This window comes from Ovis canadensis, chromosome 17 (assembly GCF_042477335.2).
Source record: "Ovis canadensis isolate MfBH-ARS-UI-01 breed Bighorn chromosome 17, ARS-UI_OviCan_v2, whole genome shotgun sequence".
NCBI lineage: Eukaryota > Metazoa > Chordata > Mammalia > Artiodactyla > Bovidae > Ovis > Ovis canadensis.
The window spans coordinates 16,895,888-16,920,883 of NC_091261.1; the positions used below are offsets into that span (position 1 = coordinate 16,895,888).

Consider the following 24,996-nt stretch of genomic DNA (forward strand, 5'->3'; position numbering starts at 1 on the left):
ATCCGCCTTGCTCATTTGCTCATGCTATTTAGCTCTGAGAACTGCTGAAGCTGAGCATTCCATTTGAAGTAAGACAAGCTAGCTCTCTGTAAGACATTTTTGGTCTTGCTGAGGTCAGTGTGGTGGGTTTGTTGCCCAGGGAGAGTTCTGACAATTGCTATTGAGACTCTACATAAGCAAAGATAAGCAAGAACGGTTGTCTTCTGAAAGCAAAATTAGAGGGAAGCACAGTAAATCAAGATTCCACACATAACAAGTTTTGCAAATAAACACCAATTTGAAGAAAAGCTTCAGGAAATGGAATTTAAATTGACTGAGTCTAAGTCTTTACAGAAGGCCCATCTGCTTTCTCCCCTAGGTGATTGGAATGCTTACCTGTGGGGGCATTTCCTTTTATATTCCGACAGCTTCTTTATTTGAGAAATCGAAATGAGTAGAAAATTTACCTTTGATCTCTATTATACCTTTGAAAGCATCATATGCTTTAAACTGAAAGAGCTAAATGCTACTTGTACTCTTCTGGGGAGAAAATGAAAATTAACTTCTGCCAAGTTATTTTTAATAATGTATTTGGCATTGGTTTTAATATAACAGAAAAAAATTAGCACTGAATTTCAATTCAGAACAATTCAAGAACATTACCAATACCTACTAATCAGATGGTTTTTAAAGTATGACTTAGATGAAAGCAAACCAATGGAGGTCATTTTACCATATTTTCTTTTTCTCATTTAAAAAAAAAAATCTGTTTTCTGATTGTTTTTTAATTTATCCAAACTGGTTATTGAGGATATATTAAGTGCCCACCTTGGTGTCAGGTTCTAAGAATATAATCATAATCAAGGTAGACACAATCCCCATTCTGATGGAGTCTACAGTCTAATTAATAATACCAAAATTATAAGCAATTGAGTCAAAGGGTTAGACATTTTAATTACTGCATTGCAAGAGGATTGGGCTTCCCTGGTGGCTCAGAGGTTAAAGTGTCTACCTCCAACGCGGGAAACCCGGGTTCGATCCCTGGGTGGGGAAGATCCCCTGGAGAAGGAAATGGCAACCCACTCCAGTATTCTTGCCTGGAGAATCCTATGGACGGAGGAGCTTGGTAGGCTACAGTCCACGGGGTCGCAAAGAGTTGGACACGACTGAGTGACTTCACTTTCACTTTCCGGAGGATTGGGCTTAGTGAGTGTATGCAGATCTTATTAAAATACAGCTTCTGATACAGTAGGTCTGGTGCGGAGCTGATATTCCGTATTTAAATATGCTGCTTGGTCATGCTGATGCCACCAGTCCATGCACCGCACTTCACAGCAAGGGCATAGACTATTAAGATGCAAGATAGGGCTTCCCTTGTGGTCTAGTCATTGAGAATCTGCCTGCCAGTGCAGGGGACAGGGGTTCAATCCCCGGTCTGGGAAGATTCCACATGCCACAGAGCAGCTAAACCTGTGCACCGCCACGACTCAAGCCTGTGCACCTAGAGCCTGTTCTCAGCAAGAGGAGCCACTTCAGTGAGAAACCCGGGCAGCCCTGCTCACTGCAAGTGGAGAAAGCCTGCACGCAGCTACGAAGACCCAGCGCAGCCAAAAATAAATACATGCATCTTTAAAAAAAATAAAATGGGTGTAAGATAGTAAGACGCAATATTAAAATATAAGGCTTAGAGTAATACTACACTTTTTTCCTTACTTGGGGTATAAAGCACTTGGTAGGGCTATGTGGGTGAATGAGAAGCATCTACAAGGGGATGAAATGCTCCCAAGGGGAAATAGAAAGTGGCCTGGGAGCCAAACAGAGCAGAAGGAGCATGCAGACTGGAGAGAGGAGGAGGTTCAATAGGCCTTCATAAGCAGACTCCTCTCAGCCTCCTAGAGACTTCTTTACAATTTTTTGCAGGTTTCTCTACATCTTCCTTATCTGTAAATATTCCTAAATACATTACACATGCATATTACCCTACCTTACACGGTGGCACCAACCAAAACATATAAACAGTTCTCTACAGGCAGTTAAAAGCTATTCAGGGGTAATTGTGAATAGCCTTTGCTCAAGAAACAAGATCACGCTATTGGTTTTTCTAATCTAAAATGGAGAGTCACCCAGACATTTCAGCATGAGGTCAAGAGGATTAGTGAATTACCCTGTCTCCACATCCAATCTCTCTTCATTAACTCTGAACCTGCACTGTCCAAGATAGTAGGCAGTAGCCGTAGGTGGGGATTTACATTCGAAATTTAATTAGTTAAAATTATTTAAAATTTAGTTCCTCAGTGGTACTAGTCACATTACTTTTTTCTTAGTTGATTTTAATTGGAGGATAATTACTTTGTAAATAGTATGGTGGGTTTTGCCATACATCAACATGAATCAGCCAGAGGTATACATGTGGCTCCCCCATCCTGAACCCTCCTCCCACCTCCCTCCCCTCCCCATCCCTCTGGGTTGTCCCTGAGCACTGGCTTTGAGTGCCCTGCTTCATGCACTGAACTCCCACTGGTCATCTATTTCACATACGTGAATATACATGCTTCAGTGCTTTTCTCTCAAATCATCCCACCCTCGCCTCTCCCACTGAGTCCAAAAGTCTGTCCTTTATGTCTGTGTCTCCTTCGCTGCCTGCATGTAGGATCATCAGTACCATCTTTCTAAATTCCATATGTATGCGTTAATATACAGTATTTGTCTTTCCCTTTCTGACTTACTTCACTCTGTATAATAGGCTCCAGGTTCGTCCACCTCATTAGAAATGACTCAAATGTGTTCCTTCTCTAGCTGAGTAATATTCCGTTGGGTATAGGTACCACAATTCCCTTATCCGTTCCTCTGCCGATGGACATCGAGGTTGCGTCCACGTCCTAGCTGTTGTAAATGGCACTAGTCACATTTCAAGTGTCCAGTACTATCACCCAGGGCTGCTGCATCAGACAACATAGAGACAGAGCATTGCCATCATCACAGCAACTTCTTCTGGACTTCAGAGAGACACATTCCTTTCACTGCCATCTGATGCACTCCACTTAAATATCCAAGAGTCACTGCTTTCCCCAGAGAAGGTTACACAAAGGAGCGATGGGAAAAATGCATTCTTGGAATTAAATTGTTTGAGTTTCAATCCTGGCTTCACCATTTGTAGGCTCTTCATTCTTAAAAGGGCTTGCTTGGTGGTTCAGACAGTAAAGAATCCACCTGCACTGCAGGAGACCTGGGTTGGGAAGATCCCCTGGAGAAGGGAATGGCTACTCACTCCAGTATTCTGGCCTGGAAAATTCCATGGACAGAGGAGCCTGGCAGTCTACAGTCCATGGGGTCACAAAGAGTTGGACACAACTGAGCGACTTTCACTTTCATTCTTAAAAGGGCTACTTGACCTCTCTGTGCCTCAGTTTCCCTATCTGCAAACTGGGGATAATGGTAGGAACTATCTCCTAAGATTCTTGTGAAGGTTAAAGGATAAAATATATACAATGCACTTAGGACAGTGCTAACTCGTAAGTACTGGATAAATGTTAGCCATTATTTTTTGCATTGGTATTGTTTTTAGAGGCCTACTTGGAATTTGGTATAATTTATTAATCTGAAGATTCTTGATTTTTATTAGTTCTGGATAATTTTCAGTCATTGATTTTCAAGTGTTGTCTTTCCTTAATTCTTTTCCTTTTTAGAATTCCAGTTGGGCAGCCATTGAACCTTGTCATTATATCTTCTGTAAACTTTATGTGATTTAGCTTCCTCACCTATAAGATAAGAATGCAAGTAGTATTTACCTCATAGAGTTGTGGTTAGGATTAAGTGAGTTAAGATGTTTAAAACACTTTGAATAGTCCCATATGTGAATCAACTATTATCAACACTCTAGTTATAGCTCCTTGTTCACTTTTAGCCTTTGGAGATTTCCCTTAATTTATTAGAGGAGTGATATTGCAATTCATAATAAGAAATATATATTTGGTCTTCATCCATCTTTTAGCAGGAGCTTCTAAAACCTTTGGAATTTCCTGTGATGAAACTGATAAAGGTGTCTTTTGTTACACTAATGAGGCAACTTTTGGACTCCCACGGAGAGGTAGGGGCTGGTCCTCAATAGAGCCAGCCCTGAGGACTGGAACATTCAATCCCACCCCTGACCTCCAGGGAGGGAAGAGGGCCTGGAGACTGCGTTCAGTCACCAATTGTTGTTCAGTCGCGAACAACTCTATGCGATCCCATGGACTGCAGCACACCAGGCTTCCCTGTCCTTCCCCATCTCCCGGAGCTTGCTCAAACTCATGTCCATTGATTCGGTGATGCCATCCAACCTTCTTGCCCTCTGTCATCCCCTTCTCCTTCTGCCTTCAAACTTTCCCAGCATCAGGGTCTTTTCAATGAGTCGGCTCTTCGCATCAGGTGGCCAAAGACTTGGAGCTTCAGCTTCAGCATCACTCCTTTCAATGAATATTCAGGGTTGATTTCCTTTAGGATTGACTGATTTTATCTACTTGCTGTTCAAGGGACTCTCAAGCGTCTTCTCCAACACCACAGTTTGAAGGCATCAATTCTTGCGCGCTCAAACTTTTTCATTGTCCAACTCTCACATCCATACATGACTACTGGAAAAACCATAACTTTCCCTAGACGGACCTTTGTTGGCAAAGAAATGGTTCTGCTTTTTAATATGCTATCTAGGTTGGTCATAGCTTTTCTTTCAAGGAGCAAGAGGCTTTTAATTTCATGGCTGCAGTCACCATGGGAGTGATTTTGGAGCCCAAGAAAATAAAGTCTTTCACTGTTTCCATTGTTTCACCATCTATTTGCCATGAAGTGATGGGACCAGATGCCATGATCCAAGTTTTCTGAAAGTTGAGTCTTAAGCCAGCTTTTTCACTCTTCTCTTTCACCTTCATCAAGAAGCTCTTTAGTTCCTCTTTACGTTCTGCCATAAGAGTGGTGTCATCTGCATATCTGAGGTTATTGATATTTCTCCTGGCAATCTTGATTCCAGCTTGTGCTTCATCCAGTCCAGCATTTCACATGATGTACTCCATATAGAAGTTAAATAAGCAGGGTGACAATATACAGCCTTGACGTACTCCTTTCCCAATTTGGAACCAGTCTGTTGTTCCATATCTGGTTCTAACTGTTGCTTCTTGACCTGCATACAGGTTACACAGGAGGTAGGTAAGGTGGTCTGTTATTCCCATCTCTTTAAGAATTTTCCAGTTTGCTGTGATCCACACAGTTAAAGGCTTTAGCTTAGTCAATAAAGCAGAAATAGATGTTTTTCTGGAACTCTCTTGCTTTTTCTAGATCCAGTGGATGTTGGCAATCTGATCTCTGGTTCCTCTGCCTTTTCTAAATCCAGCTTGGACATCTGGAAGTTCCCAGTTCATGTATTGCTGAAGCCTAGCTTGAAAGATTTTGAGCATTACCTAGCTAGCATGTGAAATGAGTGCAATTGTGTGGTAGTTTGAACATTCTTTGGCATTGCCCTTCTTTGGGATTGGAATGAAAACTGACCCTTTCCAGTCCTGTGGCCACTGCTGAGTTTTCCAAAAGTGTTGACATACTAAGTGCAGCACTTTAACAGCTGGTGATTTAACTAATTATGCCTTTGCAATGAAGCCTCCATGAAAACCCAGATCGACTGGTTTCAGACATCTTCCAGATTGCTGAACACATGGACATTTGGAGAGAGTGACAAAATCTGAGAGGGCACGAAAGCTCCATGTTTTTTTCCTATTTCCTGCTCTATGCATCTTTTCCATCTGGCTATTCCTGAGTTGTATCCTATTATAATAAACCAGTAATCTACTAAGTACAATATCACTTGGAGTTTCATGGACCACTCTAGGCAGCTCAGGGGGTGATTGTAGAGGGTGGAGGGAGGTTTAGCATCTCCAGCCAGCTGCTGACTCCAGGTAGACAGTGTAGGAATTGACTTGACTTGTAGGACACAAAGTGGTGTCTCCAAACTGCTCGGTGACGTGGGGAAACCCCTCACATGTTGGAATTGGGTACTCCAAGTTTGGCAGGGGTATTTTGTTATAGAAAGTTCTTTTCTCAGTTGTGTATTTCACTCCATTGTGATATCAGAAGTTATTTTAGACTCTGTTTTGCTTGTGTATAATCTTTCTTCTGGACTTCCCTAGTGGTTCAGATGGTAAAGAATCTGCCTGCAATGCAGGAGACCTAGGTTCAGTCCCAGGGTCGGGAAGATCCCCTGGAAAAGTAGGAGGCAAAGGGCTCCAGTCCATGGAGTTAGACACAGCTGAGTGACTAACACTTTGACTTCTGAATCTTTCTTCTGTTCGGAATACTTCCCTTCCCTCTTACCTCCTTTCATGACTGTTTGAGACACATTTTCATGTTTGTAATGGAACTACAATAACAGTGTGACAGAAAATCCCAAATAATCATAGCTTGAAAAACTAGAAGTTGAGGGAACTTCCCCTGTGGGCCATTGGTTAAGAATCTGCCTTCCGATGCAGGGGAAGTGGGTTCAATCTCTGGTCAGAGAACTAAGATCCCACATGTGTCAGGGCAACTAACCCTGCATGCTGCAACTAGACAAAGCCTATGCACCACAATAAAATCCCCTAGAGAAGGGAAAGGCTACACACTGCACTATTCTGGCCTAGAGAATTCCATGAACTGTATAGTCTACGGGGTCGCAAAGAGCTGGCCGTGACTGAACGACTTTCACTATGCACCACAATGAAGACCCAGTACAGCCAAAAAATAATAATACGTTGAAAGAAATAAAAAGTAGAAGCTGAGAACGGATAAATGTGTATGTACGGCTGAATTGCCCTGCTGTGCATCCGAAAGTACCATGGTGCTGTTAATCAGCTATACTTTAATATAAAACAGAAAGTTTAAAAAAAGTCAATCTTAAAAAATAGTTTATTTCTGACGTAAATGAAATCTAGATGTATGAGGTCTGAGAGGCATGCCTTCTCCGTGATCATCACTGGTCCAGACGTCTAGTCCCTTAATATCTGTGGTTAAAGATGACTGTTCCAGTTCCAGCCATTACATCTACATTCTAGCCAACGGAGGCAAAGGGTGAAGAAGGGCATGTGCCTTCCCTTTAACACATTTTTTCAAAGTCGTGCACACTGGTTCCCACTGGCCAGAACCAGGCCACATAGACATGATAGGGCCATGGGACACTGCAGAATGTAGTCTTTATTCTTGACCCCCCAGCCTCAAGGGGATATCAGGCATTGGGAGAAACAAATAGTCTGCCTCTCTTATGTTCCTTCTTGGATCCTGTACCCTTAGTAGCAAAGGAAAAAGATTAAAGCTTGACCTGGCCAGAGAACATGAGAAGCTCTAGGTCATTGTACATAAACCCCTGACATTTTTCTTTTCAGATGTGTCAAGAGTTTGAATAAAAATGTTCTTCTGTCCGGAAATAAACTCTCATTTTTGACACTTTCGTGTATTTTATTGTAGAGCCCTGGTCTTGATTTTGGAATATATGCTTCATTTTTATTTGAAGAGAGGGACTAATAATAATCTCTTGTTCTGTGAATGTGACTTTGAGAGATTTGGGTTTTATGCTCATACGTTTTATGGATTTGTTTTGGATGGATGAAATGGTACTTATCTTAAAAAGCTATTATATATTATATGTTATGCTTCTTACCTCTAGTTTCATATATATATGAAATATATAAATATATGTATATATTCTTGCTGAAGTAAGGCATAGCTGAAGTGCAAAATTGGAGACAATATTTTGTGAAGGTCGGGTTTAATCCTCTAGAATGCAGTATACATTATATCAGAGATCTTTCTTTTTATGGTGCTGTGTCTCCAGTCAAAAGAATATATGCATCTGGAATTGAGAAGTAGAAGCAGGAGTGGTCCACTGACCATCACTCCCCGTGACCTACTCAGTTATGCTTCTGGGCTCTACAGGATTGGCCGTTCCAGTTGTCAATGTGGCCGTATTCTCCCCAGAGGACACAGCGAGGGTCAATTTGAATTGTAAACGATGACTGCTTTCTGGGCACTTGGAGCACCTTGTGACCAGGGACCAGAAGGTGAGAAAAGTGACCATCTTGGCAGGGATAACTAACTCTAGCGGACAGTGGGAAATAAGGCTGGTTGCCCAGAAGGGGAACCAAGAGGCATATATGTGAAGCTCAGATGACCCACTTGGATGCTCTTTGGTTCCTGATTCTCCTTTGATCATTATAACTGTGAACAGACAAGTGAAGCAACTCCAGCCTGAAAAGGATATGACTACTAGGGGCTAAGATACCTCGGTAATGAAAGTTTGGGTCATAGCACCAGGTAAGCCACCGAGACCAGCGGAGTTGGTAGCTGGGGGCAAGAGGGATTTAGAATGAATGATGGAGAAGGGAGACTATGAGTACTCTGGGATGTCTGAGGCCCCCTGCAGTGGAGGAGGGTGACCTGAGCTGGACGGGTACAGTGGAGTGGATTTGCAGGGTGTGAGGACTGACACGGCTGACACACGTGCCACCCCCTTCAAGGACACTTGCTGTCTGGGAAGAAAGAGTGTGGTAGACCAGCAGCCTCCAGTTAGCTGTTCCTTCAGCATCTGCCGGCCTTCAAGCAGCATGGGCCAATGACAGAGCAAGGTGGTGGCGATTTGAGGGCCTACCCGTTTACTCCACTGGACCAGCAGAGGCTTCGTCAGGTCTGCACTATGGTACAATATCCCCCTGACCAATATTTCTGTCTCTCCTATTCCTTTCACAAGTGTGATGTTCCACTTGGCCAACAAAGGTCCGTATAGTCAAAGCTATGGTTTTTCTAGTAGTCATGTACAGATGTGAGAGCTGGACCGTAAAGAAGAACTGATGCTTTTGAACTGTGGTGGTGGAGAAGACTCTTGAGAGTCCCTTGAACATCAAGGAGATCAAACTAGTCAATCCTAAAGGAAATCTACCCTGAATATTCAATGGAAGGACTGATGCTGAGGTTGAAACTTCAATACTTTGTCTACCTGATGCAAAAAGTTGACTCATTGGAAAAGATCCTGATATTGGGAAAGAATGAGGGCAGGAGGAGAAGGGGGTGACAGAGGATGAGATGGTTGGATGGCATCATCTACTCAATGGACACGAGTCTGAGCCAACTCCGGGAGTGGTGAAGGACAGGGAAGCCTGGCGTGCTGCAGTCCGTGGAGTCACAAAGAGCTGGACACGACTGAGTGACTGAACGACAAAATCTCTTTTTCCAGCAACTGATTCCTGGGGTTTCCAAAGCCTGCACATGCTGTATAACAACCAACCACAAAACCCCAGTGACATAAAACACAAGGCATTTCTTACTGCTTATGAGTTTAGAGGCCAGCTGGCAGTTTTTGTCTTAGCTGGGTGGGTCATTTATTTGTCTGTGGTCAGCTGCTAGTCAGCAACTCTGCTGATCTGGACTGGGTCCTCTCACACACTGGGAGACTGTGGGCTGGGGCCTCAGTTAGGACAACTGGTCTTTCCCTCACAGACTATCACATCCCCTGCTGAGTTCACCATGGCTTGGGCATATGGTGGTAGAAGTCTTCCAAGAAAACAAGCTGAATGAAGCAAGCAAGCCCTCAAGAGTTCTAGACTTAGAGTTCACATACTGTCACCTCTGCCATATGCCATGGGCCAAAGCAAATCCCAAAGTCAGCCCAACTTCACGGGGTAGGGAACCACTTCCTGTTGGAAGAGATGCAAAGTCACCTACAGTAGATAGGTAGATAGATATTATGCTGAGTAGGTTCCTTCTATGCCCTCTTTTCAGAGAACTTTCATCATAAATGGATGTTGAGTTTTATCAAAAGCTTCTGCATCTATTGAGATGATCATAGGAGCTTTAGTCTTCAATTTGTTAATGTGTGTATCACATCATTAGAAATGCTGGGCTGGATGAATCACAAGCTGGAATCGAGACTGCCAGGAAAAATATCAATAACCTCAGATATGCAGATGACATCACCCTAACGGCAGAAAGCAAAGAGGAACTAAACAGCCTCTTGATGAAGGTGAAAGAGGGGAGTGAAAAAGCTGGTTTAAAACTCAACATTCATAAAACTAGGATCATCGCATGTAACCCCATCACTTCATGGCAAATAGATGGGGAAACAATGAAAGCAGTGAAAGACTTAATTTTCTTGGGCTCCAAAATCACCATGGAAAGTCAATGCATCCATGACATTAAAAGATGTTTGCTTCTTGGAAGAAAAGCTATGATAAACCTAGACTGAGTATTAAAAAGCAGAGACATCACTTTGCCGACAAAGGTACATATAGTCAAAGTTATGGTTTTTCCATTAGTCCTGTATGGATGGACAATAAAGAAGGCTGAGTGCCGAAGAATTGATGCCTTCAAACTGTGGTGTTGGAAAAGACTCTTGAGAGTCCCTTGGGCAGCAAGGAGATCAAACCAGTCAATCCTAAAGGAAATCCACCCTGATTATTCATTGAAAGGACTGATGCTGAAGTTGAAACTCTAATACTTTGGTCACTGATGCAAAAAGCTGACTCATTGGAAAAGACCTTGACGCTGGGAAAGATTGAGAGCAGGAGGAGAAGGGGCCAACAGAGGATGAGATGGTTGGATAGGATCATCAACTCAATGGACATGAGTTTGAACAAACTCTGGGAGATGATGGAGGACAGGGAAGCCTGGTGTGCTGCAGTCTATGGGGTCACAAAGAGTCAGACACGATTGAGTGACTGAACAACAACAACAAAATCACACTGACTGATTTGTGGATACTAAAAAATCCTTGTGTCCCTGAGATAAACCCCAATTGTTCATGGTATATAATCCTTTTAAAATAATGCTGGATTCAGTTCACTAGTATTTTGTTAAGGATTTTTGCATCTATGTTCATTAGTGTTATTGGTCTTTAATTTTCTTTTGTGATATCTTTATCCGGTTTTGATTTCAGGGTGATGCTGACCTCATAGAATGAGTTCAGAAGTGTTCCTTCCTCTGTCATTTTTTGGAAGAGTTTCAGAAGGATAGGTGTTAACTCATCTCTAAATGTTTGATAGAATTCATCTGTGAAGCCATGTGGTCCTGGACTTCAGTTTGTTGGGAGTTTTTAAATCACAGATTCAATTTTAGTGTTTGTAATTGGTCTGTTCATATCTTCTATTTCTTTCTGGTTCAGTCTTGGGAGATTGTACCTTTCTAAGAATTTGTCCATTTCTTTTAGGTTGTCCACTTTGTTGGTATATAGTTGCTCTTGCATGCATGCTAAGTCGGTTAAGTTTTGTCTGACTCTTTGCAACCCTATGGGCTGTAGCCTGCCAGGCTCCTCTGTCCTTGGGATTCTCTGGAGTGGGTTGCCGTGCCCTCCTCCAGGGGACCTCCTGACCCAGGGATTGATCCCCCGTCTCTTATGTCTCCTGCATTGGCAGGCAGTTTCTTTAGCACCGCCTGAGAAGCCCATAGTTGCTCTTAGTAGTCACTTAGGGTCCTTTATTGGCTTTCCAGGTGGTGCCAGTGGTGAAGAACCTGCCTGCCGATGCAGGAGACATACGAGATTCGGGATCTATCCATGGGTTGAGAAAGTCTCCTGGAGGAGGGCATGGCAACCCACTCCAGTATTCTTGGCTGGAGAATCCCATGGACAGAGGAACCTGTCAGGCTACAGGGCTACAGTCCATAGGGTTGCAAACAGTTGGACATGACTGAAGTGACTTATGACCACCACGGTCCTTTGCATTTCTGTGGTGTTGGTTTTAACTTCTTTATTCATTTCTGATTTTATTGATTTGAGCCCTCTCCATTATTTTCTTCATGAGTCTGACTAAAGGTTTGTCAATATTATCTTTTCATAGAACCAGCTTTTAGTTTCATCGATCTTTTCTGTTGTTTTCTAAAAACTAATGAAGATTTAAATGTACATGGACAATATGGAGAATAATGTACCATGTTAAACATTCATGAAGCCACCAACCTACTTTAACAAATCATAAAATTCTTTCATATTTGGTTCAGATATTTTAAGAAACAAAACTATGAAGATCTTATACTTTTAAAATCCACTGCATACCCTTGCCCATCCTTGCCTTTTCTTTTTTGATGTCTTGAGGTGTAAATTTTTAATTCCAGGTACTTACTTTTTATATAAGTTGAAGAACTTGAGACTCATATCTTCTGATGATTCAGCAGGAATAAAAAGGGAACTCTATTTACTATATTAACTCAGTCATTAAACAAACAACTGTCGTGCCAAGCACTGTACTGTGTATGTTTTAAATGTGTGCTAAGTCGCTTCAGTCATGTCTGACTCTTTGTGACCCTGTGGCTCCTCTGTCCGTGGGATTCTCCAGCAGGACTACTGGAATGGGTTGCCATGTCCTCCTCCAGGAGAGCAAAACCTATGTCTCCGAAGTCTCCTGCATCGGCAGGTGGGTTCCTCACCACTAGTGCCACCTTGGAAGCCCCTTTATTTATGTAGTATATTCTTACTTTTTCTAGTGTTCTATTCCCGTACCATTTCGTTTCAGGCTGTAAAGCCAAAGTGAGAAGCAAATAACATTTTTTTCTTTGTAATGGAGGCTGTTTTTCAATATTGCTTACAAATTTTTTCCTTAATACTTTAAAGCTTTAAGGGCAAATTTTGTTCTATTCTTAGCTGTGCATTTTCATTAACATTTTCCTTCTATTAATTTGGCTTTTGCTGTGTCACTAGGGTAGGAAGGGTGTTTTGACATGTTTATTTTGTTTCCAGTTGGCCACACCTATCCTTTTCTTTCAAATGATTAAACAGTTATTATCTTTAACTCCTATCTGGTTTCTGTAGTTCAATATGATTTTCAGAGTATAGTCCGCTCCCTGGTTCTTATTTCTTTGCTTTCACAGTGAGTGGATTATAGTTTTCTTAATAAAATAACAGCTTTATTGAAATATAACTACATACCCTAAAAGTCATCCTTGAGTATATTTGGAGTTGTGCAACCATCGCCACTCTCTGATTGTATATTTTCATCATCTCGGAGAGAAATACCATACCTCGTGACTGTGACTCCTCATTCTCCTCCACCCATGGATTAACCTATTCTGGACATTTCAAATAAATAGGGTCATACGTCAGAGCAGTCTTTCGTCTCTAGCGTTTTCTCTTTTTAAAATTAATTATTTATCTTGGCTGTGTTGAGTCTTTGTTGCTGCATGTGGGCTTTCTCTGGTTGCAGTGAGAAGGGGCTCTGGCTGCAGGGCGCAGACTTCTCACTGTGATGGCGTCTCTCGTCGCACAGCATGGGCTCTCAGGCATGGGGGCTTCAGTAGTCGTGGTGCACAGGCTCAGTTGACCCACAGCATGTGGAATCTTCCTGGACCAGGGATCAAACTCCTGTCCCTTCATTGGCAGGTAGATTCTTAGCCACTGGATCACCATGGAAGCCATGTCTCTAGCTTTTTATACTTAGTGTAATGTTTTCAAGATTCATCCATGTTGTAGCATATACCAGTACTTCATTCATTTTTATGTCTAAAGAATATTCCATTGAATGGATATGCCACATTTTGAATATCTGCTCACCAGTTGATGAGTATTTGGTTATATCTCAGTTCAGTTCAGTTTGGTCACTCAGTTGCTTTGCGACCCCATGGACTGCAGCACACCAGGCCTCCCTGTCCATCACCCCAACTCCTGGAGTTTACTCAAACTCATGTCCATTGAGTCAGTGATGCCATCCAACCATCTCATCCTCTGTCGTCCCCTTCTCCTCCTGCCTTCAATCTTTCCCAGCATCAGGGTCTTTTCAAATGAGTCAATTCTTCACATCAGGTGGCCAAAGTGTTGGGGTTTTAGCTTCAGCATCAGTCCTTCCAATGAATATTCAGGACTGAATTCCTTTAGGATGGACTGGTTGGATCTCCTTGAAGTCCAAGGGACTCTCAAGAGTCTTCTCTAATACCACAGTTCAAAAGCATCAATTCTTTGGCACTCAGCTTTCTTTATAGTCCAACTCTCACATCCACACATGACTATGGGAAAAACCATAGCTTTGACAAGATGGACCTTTGCTGGCAAAGTAATATCTCTGTTTTTTAATATGCTGTCTAGGTTTGTCATAACTTTTCTTCCAAGGAGCAAGCATCTTTTAATTTCATAGCTGCAGTCACTATTGGCAGTGATTTTAGAGCCCCTCAAAATAAAGTCTCTCACTGTTTTCACTGCTTCCCCATCTATTTGCCATGAAGTGATGGGACCAGATACCATGATCTTTGTTTTCTGAATGTTGAGTTTTAAGCCAACTTTTTCACTCTCCTCTTTCACTTTCATCAAGAGGCTCTTTAGTTCTTCTTTGCTTTCTGCCATAAGGGTGGTGTCATCTGCATATCTGAAGTTATTGGCATTTCTCCTGGCAATTTTGCTTCCAGCTTGTGCTTCATCCCTCTCAGCATTTTGCATGATGTACTCTGCATATAAGTTAAATAAGCAGGGTGACAATATACAGCTTTGATGTACACCTTTCCATATTTGGAACCAGTCTGTTGTTCCGTGTCCAGTTCTAACTGTTGCTTCCTGACCTGCATACAGGTTTCTCAAGAGGCAGGTCAGGTGTTGTTGTAATCCATACAGTCAAAGGCTTTGGCATAGTCAATAAAGCAGAAGTAGATATTATTCTGGAACTCTCTCGCTTTTTCAATGATCCAACAGATGTTGGCAATTTGATCTCTGGGTCCTCTGCCTTTTCTAAAACCAGCTTGAACATCTGGAAGTTCACAGTTCACGTACTGTTGAAGCCTGGCTTGTAGAATTTTGAGCATTACTTTACTAGTGTGTGAGATGAGTGCAATTGTGTGGTAGTTTGAGCATTCTTGGCATTGCCTTTCTTTGGGATTGGAATGAAAACTGACCTTTTCCAGTCCTGTGGCCACTGCTGAGTTTTCCAAAAGTGTTAGCATATTGAGTGTAGCACTTTCACAGCATCATCTTTTAGGATTTGAAATAGCTCAACTGGAATTCCATCACCTCCACTAGCTTTGTTCGTAGTGATGTTGCCTGTTATAAATAATGCCACTATGGGCATTCAGATACAAGTTTTTGGATGTACATGTTTTCATTTCTCCAGAGTATATGCCTATGAGTAGAACTGCTATGTTATGTGGTTACTCTATGTGTAACTTGGGCTTCCCTAGTGGCTCAGAGGGTAAAGCGTCTGCCTGCAATGCGGGAGACCTGGGTTCGATCCCTGGGTCAGGAAGACCCCCTGGAGAAGGAACTGGCACCCCACTCCAGTACTCTTGCCTGGAAAATCCCATGGACAGAGAAGCCTAGATCCCTGGGTCAGGAAGACCCCCTGGAGAAGGAACTGGCACCCCACTCCAGTACTCTTGCCTGGAAAATCCCATGGACAGAGAAGCCTGGTGGGCTACAGTCCATGATCTCAAAAAGTCAGACACGACTGAGCGACTTCACTTTCACTTTCACTTTCTATGTGTAACTTTTTGAGGGCTGCCAGACTGTTTCCTAAAGTGGCTCTGCCATTTTATGTTCCTACCAGACATGTATGTGGATTGAAAATTCTCCATATCCTTTAACATCTTTTAATTGCCTAGCCTTTTTATCTTAGTCATGCTGGTATGTGTTAAAAGACACCTCATTGAGATTTTAATTTACTTGTCCCTAATGACTAATAAGGTTGAATTTTTTTTTTTTCATTTTCATATATATCATTTGTATCTCTTCTTTGGAGAATGTCCTTTAAAAAATTGGGCTAATTGTATCTTATTTTTTAAGTTCTTCATATATTCAGAATATAAGTCCCTTACCAGATATGTGATTTACAAACATTTTCTCTCATTCTGAGAGTTGTCTTTTACTTTCTTGATGATACCCTCTAAAGCAGAACAGTTTTTTATTTTGGTAAGGGCCGATTTATTTTTTCAGTTGTCTCTTGTATATCTTGGTATAAGCAACACTCTAAGAAACCATTGCTTAACACAATGTCACAATAGTTTAATCCTCTTTAAGGATTAAATTTTTAAAATTTAATTTTCTCTGAAGTTTTCTTTGAAGAGCTTTATAATTCTAGTTCTTACATTTAGATCTAGGATCCATTTTGAGTTAATTTTTTATATGGCATAAAGTAGGGGTTCAAATTTTTTCTATGGCAAAGACAATTCTTTCTCTATTGAATTATCTTGGCACTTTGCCTGAGGTTATATCTTTATGATAGAATTTACCAAACTTTGCCTTGTTTTGTATAAACTGGATCTGTCCTCCTATGGTTGGAGGACAGGAACTATGTTTTGTTCATTGAAGATGAGAAAACCTATATGAGCCTTAGAGCCCCAGAGTAAATATTTCTTTCCCTCTTTTGAATTTCCCCACAGCACTTGGTGCGATGTTTGTCTTACAATAATTACATAAACGTTTGTTGAATGGAAAATCTGCTTGAGCCCACACCTGGAAAGAAGGGCATAGGTTCCTAAAGCTCTGATCGAATGGGACGTTCAGAACACTTTCAGCTCTTTTCAAACTAAAACTCTGAGTCATGGAGACCCCAACAAGTTGAGAAGTTGTGCTGTCGTCTAGGTCATCACGAGTGTTACTCATTCAGTCGTGTCCGACTCTTTGTGACTCCAGGGACTGCAGCCCACCAGGCTCTTCTGTCCATGGAATTTCCCAGGCAAGAATACTGGGGTGGGTTGCCATTTCCTTCTCCAGGGGATCTTCCTGACCCAGGGATTGAACCTGGGTCTCCTGCATGGCCGGCAGATTATTTACTGTAGTCAAGGTAGGGACTTCCAAATGACTCCTTATTCTCTAAGGTACGTGACAAATATGTTTCCACTTACAGTGACTCTAAACACTGAAAACAACCCTCAAGGTCTAGAATCTTTTTTTTTTCTTCGAGTTTAACTTCAAGTTGTCCAGATGTCTACTTATCTGCTCAGTTGCTAAGTTGTGTTTGACTCTTTGCGACCCCATGGACTGTAGTCTGCCAGGCTCCTCTGACCACAGGATTTTTCAGGCAAAAGTTCTAGAGTGAGTTGCCATTTCCTCCTCCAGGGGACTTTCCTAACCCAGGGATCGAACCTGTGTCTCTTAGGTCTCCTGCATTGGCAGATGGATTCTTTACCACTGAGCCACCTGGGAAGCCTATTTAACTGCTAATGCAGTAATAAAATTTCACTTGTGAATTTGACCTCAATTCCAGATAACTGACTGTAGTTCTAACCTTCCTGAAAGCAGAAAGATTTTTTTCTGGAAGCAACAATCACTATTAAAAAAGGCAAAGAGTGCTCTGGTTTTGCCAGCAATTCTATTTTCAGTGACCCCTTTCTCCCTGTCTTTTTCTCCCACGCTGAACGTTAGGAGACCTCACAAGCTTTCAAAAATAGAACGAGAGGTTGAAGATAAAGGCCTGTTCATTCTACTGGGGAGTGTCCCACCGAGTCATGTCCAGACAGTGTCTCTGCTGCTTGGATATCTTTTTCTGAGATTTCAGAATCTGCCTCTTCGTGTGCCAAAGTGCGTATGTGCAAGTATGAATCTCAGATGTGTTCTAAATGGATACACATAATTAACTTTCTTCCCTCCTTCTTTTCAGCTTTACCGAAGTGCTTCAAATGACAGTTTCTGACCCTAGAGTCACTGCTCTGTCACTTCACCACATTGCCTCCCTGCAAATAATCAGGTACCAGGCTCTTAAATACATTTTCTTCTAAAGATGGTGGCCACTTCCTAACCCTAAGTTACCTAGAATACAGGGTGACTCGAAAAAAAAAGTTGCTTATTAGACTTTACATATTTTGGAGCAGTTTCTGGTTCACAGCAAAACTGAGCTGAAGATTGAGATTTTCCGTATCTCTCGGCCCCTTCACATGCACAGCCTCCCTCATTATCAACAGTCTCCACAGAGGGTACATTTGTTACAACTGATGAATTTACATTGTTGTTCAGTCCCTGAGTCCTGTCAAACTCTGTGACCCCATGGACTGCAGCACGCCAGGCTTCCTGGTCCTTCATCTTCACCCAGAGCTTGCTCAAACTCATGTCCATTGAGTCTGTGATGCCATCCAACCATCTCATCCTCTGTCATCCCCTTGTCCTCCGCCTTCAATCTTTCCCAGCATCAGGGTCTTTTCTAATGAGATCTAATGAAGAACCTGATCCGGTTCTTTGGTTCTTCGCATCAGGTGGCCAAATTATTGGAGCTTCAGCTTCAGCATCAATCCTTCTAAGAAATATTCAGGATTGATTTCCTTTAGGATTGACTGTTTTGATCTCCTTGCATCCCAAGGGACTCTCGAGAGTCTTCTCCGACACCACAGTTCAAAAGTATCAGTTCGTCAGCGTTCACATTGACACATCATAATCACAATCGCTTAAGGTCTGTGGTTTACGTCACAGTTCACTCTCCCCGTTGTACATTCTGCGGGATTGGACAAATGTGTAATGACATGTATCCACCATATAGTATCATATAGACTGGCTTCACCGGAGAAGGCAATGGCACCCCACTCCAGTACTCTTGCCTGGAAAATCCCACGGACGGAGGAGCCTGGTGGGCTGCAGTCCATGGGGTCGCTAGGAGTCGGACGCGACTGAGCGACTTCACTTTCACTTTTAGGCATTGGAGAAGGAAATGGCAACCCACTCCAGCGTTCCTGCCTGGAGAATCCCAGGGACGGGGGAGCCTGGTGGGCTGCCGTCTATGGGGTCGCACAGAGTCAGACACGACTGAAGCGACTTAGCAGCAGCAGACTGGCTTCACAGCGTTAAAAATCCTGTATGCTCTGCCCAGAGGTTGGATTTAAAAGGGCGAGAAGAGAGGGAAAGGAAAAAACCGGGGCAACGCAGAGGCGCCACCAAACTCCCAAGTTCGTTTCTAAGTTCACATGCTCCAGCTGGCCCATCTCTCCAACTCAACTCTGGGCAGGTTCCTCCTCCTCCTTTTGTTTAAGTGTCAAGCAAATGGGTTTCCTGTTGACACCGGAATATTGTGAAAGGGCAGGAAGAAGCCAGGCCACCTCCTCTTTCCCCCTTTCCTATCCCGTTTGTTTATTTGGTACCCGTCTGTTTTGGTGGCGCGGGCGCTCCCAGCGTGTGCGGCAGCGGGGCGGCTCGGCGGCCGGTAACCCCTCCCCGAGGAGGCGAGGCCCCGCCAGACCCCGCCCGATCCCGGCTCCGATCCGCGGGGCGGGGAAGGGAGCGGGAGAGCCGGAGCCCGGAGGAGGAGGCCGCCGGGGCGCGCGAGGAGGCGGGGAAGCCGGCTCGGCCCGCGCCCGGCCGCTCCCCCGCGGGCTGCAGGTGGAGCCGACGAGGCAGCCGCTTCCGACGCCGCCGCTCCGCGGGGGCGCCTCCCAGGCCCGAGGCTGCGGGCGCGGGGCGCCGGGGCTGGCGGCCGGCGCGCGGGCCCGCGCGGCTAGTCCATGGCTGAGGGCCGGCGGCGGGAGGACGAGGACGACGAGCTGCGCGAGCGCCGCGAGCTCGGGGCCCCGCGCCGCGCCCGGGGCCGCGTGCTCTCCGGCCACCCGGCCGCAGGTGAGGGGCTCGGGCAGCGCGAGAGGAGGGACGGGGGCGCCGGGGACCCGGGGCCGCGCACGCCCTGCTCCGGACGCCGGCGGCTCCCTCGCCCGCGCGGAGGGGATCCGCACCTTCAACTCTGGGAGGCGAGCCGGAGGGAGAGTGGCTTTCCTTCAATTCCCATCCTCACTTTGGGGCCGAGCCCCAGGAAATTCAAGATTATCTCTACCTGTTAGGGGCCCTGGAGCCGAAACTACATATTTTCCGTGCAGACTAAATCCAGGAGCTGCTGGCTTGGAACTTGCGGCTGCCTTATCTCTGGATGAGTCAGAGGCCGGTGAAGAATGCCCCCTCCCGATAGGTTTGCCAGGCTGTCGCAACCGAGTCTAAGCACGTGCTAATAGTCCAGTCGGGTTTGGGTTTCGGTGCCTGTTGAACTTCGGACCTGGGCCTGCCCTCCCAACCCCCAATCGCCCAAGTGCACCTAGTTTCTGTAGGACTTGCTTTAGAGTTACTTGGTGACACCACCCCCTCTTCGCCCCCCCGCCTCCCGCGCAGTCTCCCTCCTTCCCCCTCTCCCCAGTCCAGAGTATAGCGTTCTGAAAGGTGATGATGCATTGGGACCGAGAATCATTTCTGGGCATATAACTGCTTTTGTGATCTTGTTTTTGGGTGCACAAAGGCGGTACGGATCAATGGTTTGGCGCAGAAGTGGAAGAGTGAGTAAGGGCACACCCACACCCCTTCACTTTCCGGGGGAGCTTTTCACTTAAACATAATAGAGAGGAAATTCTTTGGTCTTTGGTTCCAACTGGATAAGCCAGTTATCTGAAAACAAGAGGGAAGAGATGACAATAAAAGGGAGATAGAGGCGTGAGAAAGATTCCGATGTGCGCATTCATTAAGGCCTCTTTAGAAAATGGAATACACTGAGGATTCCCGTAAACCATGGAGAAACTTTTCTATATGGCTCCCTGAAGGCTCCCTCAAGGAAAGCTGGAGAATTGAAAGAAGATCCTGAGTTTCTGGGGAACAAATGGAGGCTAGAAAATGGGATGAAAGGAAAGAGTTTGAGTGGAAGGTGAAGAAATGGTTGATTTGATGCTCCTGGTAGGATTTTGAATCCTTAAAAATCATTCGTTTTGGAAGATGAGTCTTCTCATGTTGTCCAAATGTCAAATTCCATTTTTCCTTTTGGAACTTTTTTTGAGGAAATCTAGATTCTTTGCTCTGGACTTCTTTCTAGCAATGAGTGTTACCATCTAAATATTTGATACTTAGTGGGGATTATTAATGTCAATAAGATTTGAGGACTAGGCAGTTCATGAACAATGAATTGATATGAGAAAAATTAGAAAAGTATGTTGTGTACAATGTAAATTACTGCATGTTATTAATTAATTAAAAGCATTAAATATTTTGTAATTTAAAAAAATCATTCCTTTTGCCCATTATTCTTTCCATCAAAATAAGGCATTTGACTAACCACACAAACACCAACCATTTGGAAGATAATGTCTTGATAGTTTTGTTTAGTATAAACCCAGATCTAATGAAATACTGGGTGATTGCTGGATATGAGTAAATAATTGATGGGAGAATACAATGAAAAACTTCAGAGATATTTCTGTTTTCCACTGATTTAAACATTCCTTGGACTCCTCTTATCTTCAGCAAAAAGCTTCACATATGTTCTGTGAAGAGCCGTACCGAGGTCATACTAGATATGATACAGGTATATGTTTATCATTTAGTTGCAGTATATGTGTTTATTCCAAGGCCGGTGGGAATGGCATTTTGTAACTTGTTTTTGCCAGTTCTTTAATTTCCCAAGGCTACCAGGAGCTTTTCTAGGTTCCCTGATAATCTGTTGCTGTGAGGTGACGTGTTCTTTTTCACTCAGAAATTGGTGTTTGCAGTTTCTCACATTTTATATACCCTGCCTGGGTTCAGGGGTGAGGAACAGAGATATTATGGAGTGGGCAGAGGGTTAAACTGGCTGTTTTAGCAGGCTTCTTTCTTTGGAGACACATTATTTAATAGTTTACATTTCTTTGCAAGCTGTGCTCTTTCTCCTCATTAGTTTCCTGTGTGTTTTTCAGACTCCTTTGCATTCCTTACCAAGCTTGGGCATTTGTTAGTTACGTTTGTCCAAGGGAGAGAGTAGGAACTGACCTAGAGGCTTCATGTTTCTCCCCCCACCCCCCTTAACCTGAACCGTTTGTAAAGTCTTCATTGAATTTGTTAAAATATTGCTTCTGTTTTATGTTTGGGGTTTGGGGCTGTGAACCGTGTGGGCTCTTAGCCCCCTGACCAGGGGTCTAACCCATACACCCTGCGTTGGAAGGTGAAGTCTTACCCACTGGGCAGCCAGGAGCGTCTCCCGTCCCCTCTTTCTACTGTTTCATCTTTCCTCTTCTCATCCCCTCTCTCCTTCCTCCACCACCTCACAATCTAAGGATTTTTTCCATTTTTCTTTGATCTCACAGAGCTTGACTTAGGGTGATCATAAACTTAGGGTGTATGGACTTGAGGGAGTCTGTGAATTCCTTCTCTCCCTGCTAACTAACTATATAGGTGTGGTTGTGGAAGTGCCTTTTTATTTTTTAACTTTGCAATGTATATTCAGGAGAACCTGTAAATATAAAACCTGTAAATCATAAAGTAAGACTCTCATAGCCTGTGCCCAGGTATTATCATTTCCCGAAGCAAACTTTGGTCTCTCCTAGTCATGACGTCTTCCTTCCCCTTGAGGGAACCGCTTTTTTCCCCCTTCCTGTGCAGTTTTACCTATACGTGTATGCGTGCATATAAGCATATGCATATATATGTGCATCCCTATTCAATATTGTTTAGTTTTACCTTACTAAGTATGATTTATTTAGTTATTTGACAACTTCACATGAGTGAAATCATCCTGTACATCTTCTTGAGTGTCATGCTTTCTTCATTCCATGTTAAGTTTGTAAGATGTATCCATATTGTTACATGCAGCTCTAGTTTCTTTCTTTGCATTCATATATCACATTTTTGCTTATTATTTTTTATTGATTTGTTGGAGTTTTTTACTTGCACAGGAATCTCAGCTTCTATTGGTTGCATGTGTTGTAGATTGTGCTTCCACTCTAGTTTATGTAAACAATTTTCGTTCATGGTTTATTTTGATGTAGAAATTCGTAATTTTTAGTGTAGGTAGATTTATGAATCTTTTTCTTTATAGTTAAGTGTCCCTCCTTTCCTCGCTGTCCTCCTTTGTTAAGAATGCTTTCTCTACCCCAAGGTCATGAAGATACTCTATATCTTCTGTTTTGTCTACTGAAAGTTTTGTAGCTTTCTTTGGGGACAGATGCCATAGCTTTCGTCAGAATCTCAAATGGGTCTGAGAACTCTGAGTGACCTGACAGCATTTTTATATTGTTTCTCCAAAGGGTGGCTGCTGCTGCTGCTGCTGCTAAGTTGCTTAAGTCGTGTCCGACTCTGTGTGACCCCATAGATGGCAGCCCACCAGGCTCCCCCGTCCCTGGGACTCTCCAGGCAGGAACACTGGAGTGGGTTGCCATTTCCTCCTCCACTGCATGAAAGTGAAAAGTAAAAGCGAAGTCGTTCCAAAGGGCAGGGAGTACAACATTCCGAGGAGTGGTAGGCATTTAATTTTGTGTGCTCAGTTGTGTGTCCGACTCTTTGGGACCCTGTGGACTGTAGCTGGCCAGGCTCCTCTGTCCATAGGATTTCCCAGGCAGGAATACTGGAGTGGATTGCCATTTCCTCCTCCAGGGGATCTGCCTGACCTTGGGATTGAACCCATGTCTTATGTGTCTCCTGTATTGCAGGAGGATTCTTTACTGCTGGCATTTGATAGGGCTTAATAAATATTAAATAAATTTACTCTGTGTTTGATGTGATTATGGTAAACTCGGGAAGGACAGATATAATTTCTCCCATGTGTTCTGAGTAGAATAACTGATATTTTTAAGATGAGGTCACGATTAGACCTCATTGTGTTCTCTATGAACTGCTGCTTACATGTTGTCTTCTGTGAGGGAGGTGTTATCTTCTCCATTTTATAACTGAAAAGATTGAGGCTCAGAAATATTTTAAAAATATTTAAGTGACTTGCCCAAGATCCTTCAAGCTGTAAATGGCAGTATGGGGACTTGAATCCAGGTCTTTTTGACCTGAAAAATCTGTGTTTTCCCAAGCTATCCTGCTGGCTACTAATAAAAGTCAGTTGCTTTGAATGCTCCACATGTTTATACCTGCATGATGTTGCTTGTTATATTTTAGAAATACTTTTTACATTTACCTGGTGCTTTTCTACTTAGGAAGGACTTCCACAGCCTCATGGAACTTGATTGTTACAACAACCTGAGAAGGAAGAGGGTACATTTTTATTATTCCCATTTTAAAGACGAGTAAATTGAGACTCGGAAGTGTTTAAAAAAAAAAAACACCTTAATCTAAAAAGAACACAGCTAGATATATAGCTGCAGCTCAGTTACTCTATTGGGTGTTTCAAGTCATGAACCATTGTTTATTTGATTCATACAACATGTCAGGTCAGACGGCCCAGAGTGTGTGGCTGTGCCTAATTAGTTGTATCATTCTGAAAACTACATGAATTCTTCTGGGCCACTAGCTTACGCTTTTTGTTATTAGATTTCCGAAGTTATCTAATTTCTTTTGAGAAAGTTATTATAAATCTCACAGAAACTATAGATATATGGACACGCTATTTAAAAAGTCTCTACTCACCAAATTCTTTAAGAACATCTAGTTATCCTGTCAACAAAATTATGCAAAATGTGTAGAAAATATAGGGAATACAGAGAAATATATAAAATAGGCTCCCTGCTTTTAAAGAACATGTCATAGAATTAGGGAAATTAAGACTAATATACCTTAAAGAAATAAGTAGGATCAAGTAGTTCATGGTAACTATGAAATGGAGGTTAGCATAAGAGAATCAGACTGTCTTAGTTTATTTCTTGACTCAACCTCTTACTGTGTGACCTTGGACAGGTTATCTAACCTGCCTGTGTGTATCCATTCTTTACTTGTCAAATGGGAATGTTAATAAAACCTATTGCATAGGGTTTGAGGATTAAGTGAATTAGTACACGGAATACCTTTAGAACACAGCTAGGCCCATAATAAATACTGCCTATAATGTTGTTAGTGTTTATGTATCATTTTGTTATTGTTAAAATATCTAACACTTTATCCAGTCTATTTTTTTTCTTCATTTAGGAATAGTTGTGTAGTTCCAGGTTGGCAAAGAAAAAGGAGGTAAACCTGCATCTTCACCATTTCTAATCAAATGTGTTTGCTTTGCTTTGGAATTCATGTGTCTTTTTGAAATATATCAATCTTACAAGACCATCAAAGACAGAGCCTAGTTCTTCACTTGACATTCCTTGCGCCATACAAGCTATTTTAATGTGGCTTGTCGTGATTTTTATTAATACCTTTTCTTCTTCGTCACAAAAGAAAAGCTCACTCTTGTGACATAATCGTTGTGTTTAAAGTGATTTCAAACAAATCAAAGGGAAGTC

General features: G+C 42.9%; 1 protein-coding gene across 3 annotated transcripts in view; it reads left to right on the plus strand.

Moving 5' to 3' along the window:
• Nucleotides 1-18,912: 18,912 nt before the first annotated feature.
• Nucleotides 18,913-24,996, plus strand: part of SH3D19 (SH3 domain containing 19) — a 201,254-nt gene continuing 195,170 nt past the window's right edge. Inside the window, exon 1 of one of the 3 annotated variants that reach the window (XM_069556718.1) lies at nt 18,913-19,462. In XM_069556718.1, coding sequence (XP_069412819.1) covers nt 19,351-19,462 — 112 coding nt within the window. In that variant the 5' untranslated portion in view covers nt 18,913-19,350. The remainder of the gene's footprint in view (nt 19,463-24,996) is intronic. The other 2 variants (XM_069556723.1, XM_069556719.1) reach the window with 2 other exon arrangements.